We start from the raw sequence: 12,880 nt of genomic DNA on the forward strand, positions 1-12,880 counted from the left end.
TTTTGGTTTTTCTCGTTTCGGTTTTATTTGTGTCCCTTTTCCCAGTGACTTTCTCACAGCTTACACAGCCGAGGCATTTTCTGGAGAATAGCTCTGCAGTGTCCACCCCACAGGGCACAACATGTCAGAGCTGAAATGAGCCCTCCACAGGACAGCCCACGTCAGATTCAGTTCAGGCACCCTCTGTTGTAAGTCGACAATCAAAGTCACCCTTGTGACTTGAGAAGAATTGTGGTTCTGTACTGCTAGAAGCCTCCCATCAGGAAAGTCCTGTGCCGTTGTCTGCCAAGGCGGTCAGCCATGAACACCAGGCCCCGCGGGCGGCTCTGCACTCAACAGTCTCACACAGTGCCAGCTCAGTGGGTCTTGTGTGAAAACCGATCTCGAATCCCATCGGGGATTTGTCGAGAGAGTGCCGTATTTTCCAGCCTCTTCCCTCTGTGTTTGGAGCCTCAACGGGACTATGACTGTGGATTTAATGCGGCTTTGTCTTTTTGGAAGCATACTCCTGTGACCTGTAGTCTTGTGAAAGTCAAGGAGAAGTAAAGCAAATCAAATTGTGGGGATTATTTCATTATATAAAAGACTTTTGTGGAGACAGAAAGTGGATTAGTGTTGTCTAGGGCTGGAGGCGGAGGGGGCTTAGGGAATGACCCCTAATGGGGACAGCGTCTCTTTTTAGGGAGACGAAAATGTTCTGAATTGGATTGTGGTAACGTTTAGACAGCTCAGTGAATACACTAACGACCACTGAATCGTCCATCCTCAAACACATGAGTTCTGCAGTGTGTGAATCATATCTCAATAAAGCTGTTAACAGACTTTTGATGCAGCAAGATCAAACAAAACTGCAGCGCTGCGAACCAATCAAGATTACTTGCGCCAAAGTTAAGTAAATCCAGGATTTTCACTGCCAGTCACCCAGAACAAACTCCGTTAGGAGCCCTCCCTGTCCCCGGAGCAATGTGCCTTTGCTCTAAGCACTTCATCTTGTAAAGGGATCAGCTTCACTGGGAGGTGGCCCCTTTGGGCCACCTCTCTCCCTTCACATCCACAGGTAATGCCAGACGCTTGGCCCTGCTTTTCTGACAGCCAAGGCTCTGTGTCTGGAGAGCAGTGAGCAATTACTCATGCCTCACAATGAGGCTTTTGTGAGTCAGTGGAATGATTAAAAGTTAAGCTGCTTCGGACTAAGGATGTAATTTCTGGGCACTGATCATTTCTTTCTCATCATCTTTGGACAAATTGGATTTATGACTTGGCTACGAGCAGGGGTTTCTTCCCTTTTCATTATTGGTTTACTTTGGCAAGTGGATGATAATTTAGTGACTGCAAAACAACGGTATAGCCGCATATGTGAGAAAAACAAATCTGTGATCTCTGTGAGTTATTTGAGTTCACTCACCTATTAAAAATTAGTAAGGGTTTTGAAACGTGATGATACCTAGTATGAGAAAGGTTTGGAGAGAAAGGAATCTTCCTGCTTCTTACTACTCCGTTGCTAATGAATAGTGTTCATTGATGGCCTTAAACATACTCATTTGTCCAACTCTATTAATTCATCTCAAAGAAATAATCCAAGTAGGCCACAAAGAAGGCCCATCCCTGGGCATCTTACATGTACAACATTTAGAGGAATAAACAGTTCAAGCCTAACTAGACAATAAAATGTTACTCTTTTGAAAAACATTTAGTGATAAGAAAATACTGTAATGCTACAGTGCTTAGAGAATAAAATGATTTATAGTGTACAGATAATTTTATAAAAGGATGAAGATAGATAAAATGGACAGGAAACAACTACAGTTGTTTGCTAGGTGATACCTTCTGTTTTTTAAAGGAAAGTTATTTTTATTTTTTAATTTTTGTTTATCTGAGGGACAAAGAGATAGATTATAGACACATACATACGTACATACCTGCCTTCGTACATACTTACACAGGGCTTGTAGCCACTGATTCACTATCCATATGCCCTCAACAGCCTGAAGTCAGGAGCCAGGAACTCAATCCAGGTATCCCATGTGGGTAACAAGAACTCAATTAATTGAGCCATCACCCCTGGGTCTTCATAAGCAGGAAGTTGGAGTCAGCAGCCAGAGGTGGGTATTGAACCCAGACACTCTGAAATGGGATGCACATGTCCTAATTAGCATTTTATCCACTAAGCCACAAACCCACCTCCAAGATTTATGTTTTTAAGTGACCTTCAATAGGCAACATGAGGGTACTTAAAAATGTTCTTGGAAAGTGGAATTAAATGACAGTTTATTTTGGCTCAAAAAAAAATTTAAATCCACAGTGTTTTTATAACAGTCATTTTCCATTAAGTTTTTGAAGACACACATACATACATACACCCCATATTTCTTCTATCTACTTTGTTAAGTTTCATAATTTTATTCTAGAGGCTTCCTTAAGAAAGAATCTGGGGTCAGGCATTTGGCAGAGTGGTCTGGTTTCAGACATCCCACACGTGAGTGCCTGCAATTAAGTCCCGCCTCCATTTCTGATCCAACTTCCTGCCCCTGGACACCCTGGCATGGGTGTGCAGTGATGATGAACCAAGTACTTGGGTCCCTGCCACCCGTGTGGGAGACCTCCATGGAGTTCTTAGCTCCTGGCTACGGCCTGGCCCAGACCTGGCTGTTACACCCACTGGGGAGCGAATCCGCAACTGGAAGATCTGTCTCTCCCTCTCTGTCACTCTGCCTTTCAAATAAATACTCTTAAAAGAATAATAAAGCACATAGGAGGATTCCCTAGGTTATATAAGGCACTTGAGCAGCCACAGATTGTGGTGTCCCAGGGATGTTTTGAAACCAATCCCCAGTGGGTTCCAGGGGATAACTGTATCAGCTTGTGAGCCTGTACAGTGTGAGGTGGTGATGAGAAGCTAATTGGAGTGACCTTTGGAGAGTCAGTAGACCACCGTGAGCAGGACACATTCTTGTAATGGTTGTCATTGTGTTCATATTAGTTCAATCTTAAGATTGGGGAGTTTTTTGGCCGGCGCCACGGCTCACTAGGCTAATCCTCCGCATTGCGGCGCCGGCACACCGGGTTCTAGTCCCCGTCAGGGTGCCGGATTCTGTCCCGGTTGCCCCTCTTCCAGGCCAGCTCTCTGCTGTGGCCCGGGAGTGCAGTGGAGGATGGCCCAAGTACTTGGGCCCTGCACCCCCATGGGATACCAGAAGTACCTGGCTCCTGCCATCGGATCAGCGCGGTGCACCGGCCGCAGCGCGCTGGCCACGGCGGCCATTGGAGGGTGAACCAACAGCAAAGGAAGACCTTTCTCTCTGTCTCTCTCTCACTGTCCACTCTGCCTGTCAAAAAAAAAAAAAAAAAAAAACAAGATTGGGGAGTTTTTTGCAATTATAGCTAATATGACGAAATAATCTCTTTCATCCCAACTATCTCTACCAAATTCTATTTTAGAAAAAGATTCACTAGATATACATCTTACGATGTATATCGATTAACAAAAGCTTTCAAAATTTATAAAAAATGCTATGCCTTGTCATTAACATATAGAAAGGGAGCATTACCAACAGTGAATACAAAAGCACTGCCCTCTCAATAGGGCTATCTCTTTCTCTACCATCAGCACAAACTTAGATGTAATCTAAAATAATATCATCATCCAAACCATCTCTGCTACCCCTTACCAAAAGATAAACTAATTAACAAAGAGGAAAGGATTTGGTGTCCCCACTAGGGGAAGTAGCAAGTCTGAACCTCACCCTTTTTTGAGATTTATTTGTTTACCTCTTTGAAAGAGTGACAAAGCTCTTCCATCTGCTGGTTCACTCCTCAAATGGTCATAATAGGGGCCAGTGCTGTGGCACAGAGGGTTAATGTCTTGGCCTGAAGCGCCGGCATACCATATGGGTGCCAGTTCGAGACCTGGCTGCTCCACTTCCAATCCAACTCTCTGCTATGGCCTGGGAAAGCAGTAGAAGATGGTCCAAGTCCTTGGGCCCCTGCACCCACATGGGAGACCTGGAAGAAGCTCCTGGCTCCTGGCTTCAGATCGGTGCAGCTCTGGCCATTGCTGCCAATTGGGGAGTGAACCAGCAGATAGATCTCTCTCTGCCTTTTCTCTCTCTGTGTAACTCTGACTTTCAAATAAATAAATAAATCTTTAAAAAAAAATGGCTGTAATAGTTGGGTCTGGGCCAGGTCAAAACCAGGATCTAGGAACACCACACTGGTCTCCCACATGGGGTGGCAGGGACTTAAGCACTTGAGTCTCCATCATCTGCTGCTTCCTGGGCTCATTAGCAGGGAGCTGGATTGGAAGTAGAGCAACCCTGATTCCAACCAGCACTCCAGTGTGGGATGTGGGAGTCCTAAGTGTGTACTTAACCTGCTGCACCACAGCACTCGCCACTGAACCTCACATTTAATGTCAAAAGCTGTGGTGTGTGGAATATTTATTCTATCCTGTGGTCAGATCATTAGAATCTTTCCTGCCTACTATTGTGCTCAAGTGTCAAAAACCAATAATTAAATAGCCTTGCTCTATTCTGTCCTTTTAAGTGTGTAATACTAGTAAGAATTATCACATAAAATTATGTGTATTGTGGGGAGCAATCCGGACTAGACTAAGTTACTCGAATTAGGACTTATTCTATGCATCTGCTCTCCCACAATATGGCGCTGGGAGAGAAGTAAACAGCTTCCGCACAGCTGCCTCCAGTTCAACCAATTAACTGTAGGACTTGCTCCTGATTGGAGAGCAGCGTACTCAGCCGAGTTGGGATTGGCGGAGGAGGACTATAAAGGAGGAGAGAGACGGCATGCACCAGGAACATCTATGGGGAACATCTAAGGGAACCCGTGCAGCCCCCGAGAAAGCCGGCCGGCGGTGTGCCGCTCCCCTGCGGAAGTGGGGAATGCGGCCAGGGGGAACTGCCCTTCCACGGAGGTGGAAGGGATAGTAGCCAACCCGGGAAGAACCAGCAGCAAACCCGGGGAGGGCCGAGCAGACGAAAGAACAGCGCAGGGTCCTGTGTTGCTCCTCCACGAAGAGGGGGAGCGACATAATGGTGCCGTGACTCGGATAGGAAACCTAGGACGGATAGCAAACTTAGGAGGGAAGAAACGGGAAGAAACGGGAAGAATTGGGAAAATATCGGAGAGAGAGACTAGCAAACAGCCTAGGGAAAAGCTGGACGAAAAAGGAGCCGGAAGAAGCTATTGAAAGCCTAGGCATAGACTCGGATTCGGACTACGGGGGGAAGCTGGGAGAAATCTCTAAGGTCGAAAGCGAAAGTAAAAGCTAGAACAGACAGACTCGGACGCGGACTGTGGGGAGAGGCCAGGAGAAATGAGGGAGGAATGTCGTTGGAGGAGAGCTTGGGGAAACATACCGGGTAGAGAAAAATGTTAGGGAAATTGAAGCCGCGGGGGGCAGGCCGAGGCGGAAACGAAAGCCACTTTGGGGTTCTCAAGTTAGCCCGGGAACAGGGGGCGAAAAGTTGAAACTAGAAGCTGAGACGCAAGCCAGGTTGGGATCCGTCTGATTAGCCCGGGGAGCAAAGGACGGGAAGCCAAACCGTGGGGCGGAGACGTACGCTGGGTTGAATTCGCCAGGCTAGCCCGGGGGAACTTAGATTGAATCCTAGTGGCGGAGACGCAAGCTACGCTGTGTTACTCGCGGAAGCCGCCGCGTGCAGAGAGAGCACGGGGCGTGAATAGATAGGGAACGCTGGCGTAGGCCGTGGTTCAGACGCGAAAGGGTTAAGCGTGGAGACCGCGGAGCGGGAGCGCGCGAAGCCGAGCCGCGCAAAGCCGGGAAGCTGCGCAGATGAGAGAGGCGCGCGGGCTGAAGCGGCGCAGAGCCGGGAACCCGCCGGCGGGGCGAGGTGCCGGAAAGCTGCGGGGATAAGAGAAACAGAAGTTTAGAAGTAAAAGAGAAATAGGAATGTTGGCAGACAGAAGTAAAATGGGAGAAATAGAAATGCCCGGAGATAGAGAAATAGAGAAAAATAAGGCCTCCCCTCAACATGCCAATTAGGAGGCTTGGATTCGGTCTGCCTGATTTAAGGCGGTAAGCGCCAGCAAAGCTCGACCAGAGTATGAGCTGCAGGTCACCGAAGATAGGCACAAACCAACACTAATAAGTCTCCCCCACAATAAGGCAATGAGAAGGCTTGGATTCGGTTTGCCTGATAGGTCTTGTAAGTCCCCTGCAGGCAGAGCAGAGCATGCGCTGCAGGGCACCGAATACAGGCACGCATCAGCGCCTAAAAACCTCCTCACAATGGCGAAGAGAGGACCCGGATTCGGTTTTCCTGATTGATAGGACTTGTAAGAGCCTGTGGCAGCTCTAGCAAGTAGAGCAGAGTGTGTGCCGCGGGACACCGAAGACAGGCGCGTATCAACGCTAAAAAATAAAAAGAAAGGGGGATCTGTGGGGAGCAATCCGGACTAGACTAAGTTACTCGAATTAGGACTTATTCTATGCATCTGCTCTCCCACAATATGGCGCTGGGAGAGAAGTAAACAGCTTCCGCACAGCTGCCTCCAGTTCAACCAATTAACTGTAGGACTTGCTCCTGATTGGAGAGCAGCGTACTCAGCCGAGTTGGGATTGGCGGAGGAGGACTATAAAGGAGGAGAGAGACGGCATGCACCAGGAACATCTATGGGGAACATCTAAGGGAACCCGTGCAGCCCCCGAGAAAGCCGGCCGGCGGTGTGCCGCTCCCCTGCGGAAGTGGGGAATGCGGCCAGGGGGAACTGCCCTTCCACGGAGGTGGAAGGGATAGTAGCCAACCCGGGAAGAACCAGCAGCAAACCCGGGGAGGGCCGAGCAGACGAAAGAACAGCGCAGGGTCCTGTGTTGCTCCTCCACGAAGAGGGGGAGCGACAGTGTATCTTTCAAAATATCCAAAATCAGACTGGAGGGACAAAATAAGACAGTGTCATGAGTGTATTATAGTTGTTTGTTACTAAAACTTAGCTCTTTGTTTAAGATTTGTTCACTTGAAAGGCAGTGTTACAGAGAGAGAGAGGGAGAGACACAGAAAGAGCTCTTCCACCCATTTTTTTTGGAAGGGCTCCCCAAACTACAAGTTCACTCCCCAAACAACTGCAAGGGCTGCTGCTGGGCCATGCTGAAGCCAGGAGCCTGGAACTCCATCTGGGTCTCCCACATGGGTGGTAGGGGCTCAAGCACTTGGGCCACCTTCCACTGCTTTCCCAGGCACATTAGCAGGGTGCTATAGAATGGCAGGGACTCAAACTGGCTCTCATATGGGATACAGGCACCACAGGCAGTGGTCTAATACAGGCAGTGGTACCACAATGCAGGCCCTTCCCTTTTATTCTTTTCAACAATCAATAGCAAAATTTCGAAGTTGGGCCAGCGCCGCGGCTCAATAAGCTAATCCTCCACCTGCGGCACCGGCACCCCGGGTTCTAGTCCCGGTCGGGGCGCCGGATTCTGTCCCAGTTGCTCCTCTTCCAGTCCAGCTCTCTGCTGTGGCCCGGGAGTGCAGTGGAGGATGGCCCAAGTACTTGGGCCCTGCACCCGCATGGGAGACCAGGAGGAAGCACCTGGCTCCTGGCTTCAGATCCCCGCAGCGCACCGGCCACAATGCGCCAGCCGTAGCAGCCACTTGGGGGTGAACCAACGGAAAAAGGAAGACCTTTCTCTCTATCTCTATCTCTCTCTCTCTCTCTCTCTCTCACTGTCTAACTCCGCCTGTCAAAAAAAAAAAAAAAAAATTCGAAGTTGTTACCTTCTTTGCTTTTCTTCTGTGGAGTTTCTAATGGACCAAACTATCTCACCACTAGGCAGGTGCTCCCTCTTACTTATCTGATGCATTGAGGATGCCTCTTCCAGGGAAGTCACTTGGTTTGGTGAGTTGCACTGGACTGAACGTAACATCACAACAGCAGTGACATGCATGTGTTATGTCAAGAACATTAATAACAAAAGAGCCCATTACTGGCATGAAATTCTTTATGATTTTCATAATTTTAATTTTATTTATTGCAGCAGTGGAAAAAATCAAAACATGCTAGGTAACCAGCTACAAATTACTAAGGAGAGGACTACCAGTAACTACCATTAAAATGGAGGAATGTGGGCCGGTGTCGTGGCTCACTTGGTTAATCCTCCACCTGCGGTGCCGGCATCCCATATGGGCACCAGTTCTAGTCCCAGCTGCTCCTCTTCCAGTCCAGCTCTCTGCTGTGGCCCGGGAGTGCAGTGGAGGATGGCCCAAGTGCTTGGGCCCCTGCACCCGCATGGGAGACCAGGAGGAAACACCTGGCTCCTGGCTTCGGATCGGCGCAGTGCCGGCTGTGGCGGCCATTTGGGGTGTGAACCAATGGCAGGAAGACCTTTCTCTCTGTCTCTCTCTCATTGTCTATAACTCTGTCAAATAAAAAAAAAAATTTTTTTTTAAATGGAGGAATGTTCAGGGCACGCACCATTCTCCGACAGTCCTTATAGGCTTCCCTTCTCATTTACCTTCCTCCCTTATGTGTCTATGACAACTTGGGGGGAACAGGCAGGTCCTTACAAGACACTGTTTCTACTGGTTGTATTTGTAGCGTTCCAAGCTGAAAGGTTATCAGAACAGCGACTTGAATCTTGGAGGCCTCGGACCTGACTTTGAGTCCATCAGAGACAAAGTGAGTGCAAAGTGCAAACAGTGCATTCAGGCTTGACTCTACCTACCTATCTTTTAAGCAAAACTGAATAAAGGTGCCCTCGGGAATCAAGTCCTACTGCAGATGTCTTGCTGTGAATAGAGACCCTTCTAAAATAGCATTGGCAATAGGGACACAGCCACCCCTGCACCCGTCTTAGCATAAAATGAAAATACTTAACCATGTTGTGCTAAGTGTCCGCCTTTCACACGAAAAGCCTGGACACGTGCACATGGATCGAGATGTGCAAGCTGTGTGGTTGCCTTTTCTGATAGAGTCGTCTTGGTAATTCCTAAGAGGAGCCACAGAGATGACACCTAGTCCAATAGTTTCCCAGTCCCTGCAAAGTACAGCTACTTTATCCTGTTTCCTCTCGTGAAAGAAGATCTTCATGTAATGTGTTTTAACTGCAGTTGCACTCAAAGCATAAAAAGAGAGTATAGTTCAAAGTTGGAAACAAAAAATGAAAATAAATTGGGGAAATGCAACAAGGAAGAGGCTGAATGTGATTCAGCCACTGCCAAGGGAACACTGGGGCGCTACTGCAGGGGTCGTCCTGAGAGAGGCCGCCATGCGGAAGGACATGCACGGACCCAGTTCCCTGCCGCCACCCCACACAGGATAGTCTCTTTCCTGTAGTGCTGCTGATACACGGTGCCCACTGGCGTTACCTGGAAGTGCAGGGAGAACTAGCAGGACCTGCCCCGCCTCATCATTTTGTTTCTCTGAACAGATGCAAAAATTCATGCAGCAAAAGGAATATGCAAAGCAGGTGAAGGAGTACAACATGAAGACACTATCCCTTCTGTCAAAACCACAGACAGCAAAAGCGGAAAGCAAACCTGCCATCCCTCGTCAGAAGGTAAGACGTTCTCATTAAGGCATTTACTTCTTCAGTCAGAACGAAAAGGAACATTTTGTTAACTCTTAAAGAATATTGCCCATCTCTTTGGAAGGTATTTTAACTACTGCCATTCCTGTAGCTACCCAGCACACAGACACACACACACACACACACACACACACACACTGCTATAAGGTTAACTTTTTCCCCTGATGTTCATCTCCACCTCTGCCAAGTATAGTTTGCTTGCCACACATAAAAATCAAATAAGAAAACAATTTCTTAGAAGAAATTAGCAATCTTGATTCACTATTGATTTCTTTCTCTATCAGTAAATAAGTTTTAAGGAAATTAGCGTCTTCTGGCTATTTATATGTCAAAGAACAATGCTTCATTGTTTCTCTCATACTCATCCCCCTTCGCCTTTCTGTAAGGTTCTTTTATTGGAGAAAACTGATTTCGTAAAATACAGAATGTTCTCCCTGCCCGTGTCTCCCAGTCAGAAGTCATGATGTGAATGAAATGCGTACCGTGGAGACACGGGGTTTTGCAGTGCAAGTCTACACTCGATCGATCTGTCCAATCGCAGTGCGGACAAAGGACCCCTTGCATGAGAGACAAGTGATGGCCTGGTGCCTTTAGGAATTTGTACTTCATGTTCTCTTTCACTGAGCATGATGTTTTCTATTTATTGCATTTCTTCCTCAGGCCTGAAAGACCTCAGCCCCTTCCGCTGAGTTTCCATGATGCCACTTTTTTCTTTTCCCTCCAATCCCCATTCGTTTTTCATGAAGAGTTTCAAAGAAACAAAACTGTAATTAGAAATTCCTTTAGAATCTACCTACTGAGAAGTCTGGATTTTTTCCTATGTTTCAGACTTTTTTTTTCCTTTCCAGGACTGAAATTTATCTTCTATTTCTATTTCACTTATCAATAGGTTCTAATTAAAATATATAACTGATGGAAAGACAGATTTAGAAATTCTGTTTGGTGAGTTCTGATTGTTATGGTAATGCATCTCAGAATTGACATGTCTGGGGGGAAAGGCTGCCATATTTTCAGCGTCTGGATTTCCAGAGATATCCTAAAGAAAGAAAAAAATGCCAGCCTCAGATCACTACTGGAGTTGAAAGAACCATGCAACAAGAACAGTTGCTGTAACATTGGAGGTTCAGTTTTACATCAACTTCAGTGTTGTCTTTGGTCTCAAGCTATCCTCTTTGGATAGAAAGATCTGTTCACATCTTCCTAATAGAAGTTTGCTTTTAATGAAGCTTCTAGAAATCAAATAAGTCAAACACAAGAGAAATCTATTTCCAGGCACTTGAAGGAAACTCAGTTTCATGAAGAAAGCATCCACAGGGCATAATTGTATTATATCATTCTTTGACTTTTTTTTATCTACAACATCTTGTTTTGCAGTTGATCTGTTCCATTTAAACTGTGCATTGTTAACATTGTCTGCTTTTTCCATGCGATCTCCATTTCCACCCAATAAGTTATTGCAGTAGCCACCATTCATGCCATAAATGTATAAAGATTTCCTAATTTAAGGAAGCTAGGACTCATTTCCCATTCCAAATAACATTTTATCTTGTAACACATTTAGGCTTTGGAATACGCTAAGACCATCCCAAAACCCAAGCCATCAAATCTGACCGATCGAGCCTCAAAGGAGAAAAAAAAAAACAGCTACGCTGGAAAAGAAGAGAGTTTACCTGAAATCTCCCTGCTGGAAATGCTGCAGAATAGGCACGAAAGAGAGAAGCAGGCCGTGGCAGCTTTCAAAGTCCTGCACATCGTGTAGCCCCCGACACCCGGCAGGAGACCAGGCGTGGAGAAGCCCTACCACCTGTCTGCCTTGAGCATGGAGGCCTGTCATTATCGCTCTAACTGCAGCCCGCATGTGCTTCGTGCAGGATTTAAAATATGGGGCCCAGTCACAGTATGGTGCCATATTTTACATCCTAGTGAGAAATTTCTTTTTAAATGATTGTCGAATCACTTAGAACTTGGACTGAAAACTAGAGAATAAAGCCTTTGGTTTTGTAGTATATCTTTTGATTTCTTATTTTATCTTTTGATTTCTTAATTAATCTCTACCTTTCTTAGCATAATGAAAATCTTGAAGTTACCCAGAAATAAATGTCTCCACATGTGTTTCTCCCTTATTGTCCTGGTTTGGGGAGGGGAGATATAAACACTTCAGTTTTTCCACGAACTCAGTTGGACTCATGACAGAACATTTTGAGATAACATTTCAAAAATATTACTAAAATGTCCAAGGTTAGCAAAGAGCTTATAAATAAAATGGGGAAAAAAAGGTACATCTAGGTGGGCCTTCTCAAATACAACAGACCCAATGCTGTTCTAACAGAGCATCAAGACATTATTAGAATTACTCCAGCAAACCCAGAAATGGCCAACTCAGGCAATTCTAAGAGATGACCTTTATCGAAGCTTCTGACTTCACGCATAGAAATTTGTTGGGCATTTTTTCATCACAAACATCTTAATATATTGGTAAATGTGTGTTTTCACACATGCAAAAATAACATTAGATAAGACAAAAGCATTCTATAGTGTGCTACTGGATGTAGAAATTAATAAATGTTTTTAATTTCTTGAATTTTAAGGCAATGTAAAAATTCCCATCCGTAAAATAATTACTGGAGAGGAGGATGCTGTAGTGCAGCAGGTTCAGCTGCTGCTCGGGCACCTGCATCCCCCATCAGCGTGCCACTCCCAGGACCTCTGCTTTCATTCCAACTTCACGGTACTGCATCCTGGGAGGGGGCACGTGACCACCAAGTGTTTTGGCCCCACCCACACCTGTGGGAAACTTGAATAGAGTTCTGAGTTCCTGGATTCACCCTGGCCCAGCCCTGGATGTTGTAGGCATTTGGGGAATGAACCAGCAGATGAAAGACATCTCTCTCTCTGTAGCTCTGCCTTGCAAGTAGGTGAAAATAAATAAACATTTTAAAAAACTACTGGAGTGTTTAGTATTTTACTTCCTGATATTAATTGGACTTTTCATTCTTAGGAGGGCATATCCAGAAATTGATTTTTTTTTTTTTTAGATTTATTCATTTATTTGCACTCACTGCAGAGTTAGAGAGAGGCAGAGGCAGGAGAGAGGTCTTCCATCCACTGGTTCACTCCACAGATAGCTGCAACGGCCGAAGCTGCACTGATCCAAAGCCAGGAACCAGGAGCTTCTTCCAGGTCTCCCACACGGGTGCAGGGGCCCTAAGACTTAGGCCATCTTCCACTGCTATCCCGAGCCATAGAAGAGAGCTGGATTGGAAGTGGAGCAGCCGGGACTAGAACTGGCGTCCATGTGGGATGCCGGAACTACAGGCA

At 46.3% G+C, this 12,880-nt stretch overlaps 1 protein-coding gene across 5 annotated transcripts in view; it reads left to right on the top strand.

Annotated features, from left to right (window-relative positions):
* Positions 1-11,568, top strand: part of JHY (junctional cadherin complex regulator) — a 71,489-nt gene extending 59,921 nt beyond the window's left edge. For 3 of the 5 annotated variants that reach the window (XM_051848511.2, XM_051848516.2, XM_051848523.2), the window contains 3 exons: positions 8,572-8,652; positions 9,404-9,532; positions 11,124-11,568. In XM_051848511.2, the coding sequence (XP_051704471.1) occupies positions 8,572-8,652; positions 9,404-9,532; positions 11,124-11,321 (408 nt within the window). In that variant the 3' untranslated portion in view covers positions 11,322-11,568. Of the gene's footprint in view, positions 1-8,571; positions 8,653-9,403; positions 9,533-11,123 lie in introns of those variants that run through there. The other 2 variants (XR_007920379.2, XM_051848520.2) reach the window with 2 other exon arrangements.
* The last annotated feature ends 1,312 nt before the right edge of the window (positions 11,569-12,880 follow it).

This window comes from Oryctolagus cuniculus, chromosome 1, assembly GCF_964237555.1.
Source record: "Oryctolagus cuniculus chromosome 1, mOryCun1.1, whole genome shotgun sequence".
NCBI classification, from domain to species: domain Eukaryota; kingdom Metazoa; phylum Chordata; class Mammalia; order Lagomorpha; family Leporidae; genus Oryctolagus; species Oryctolagus cuniculus.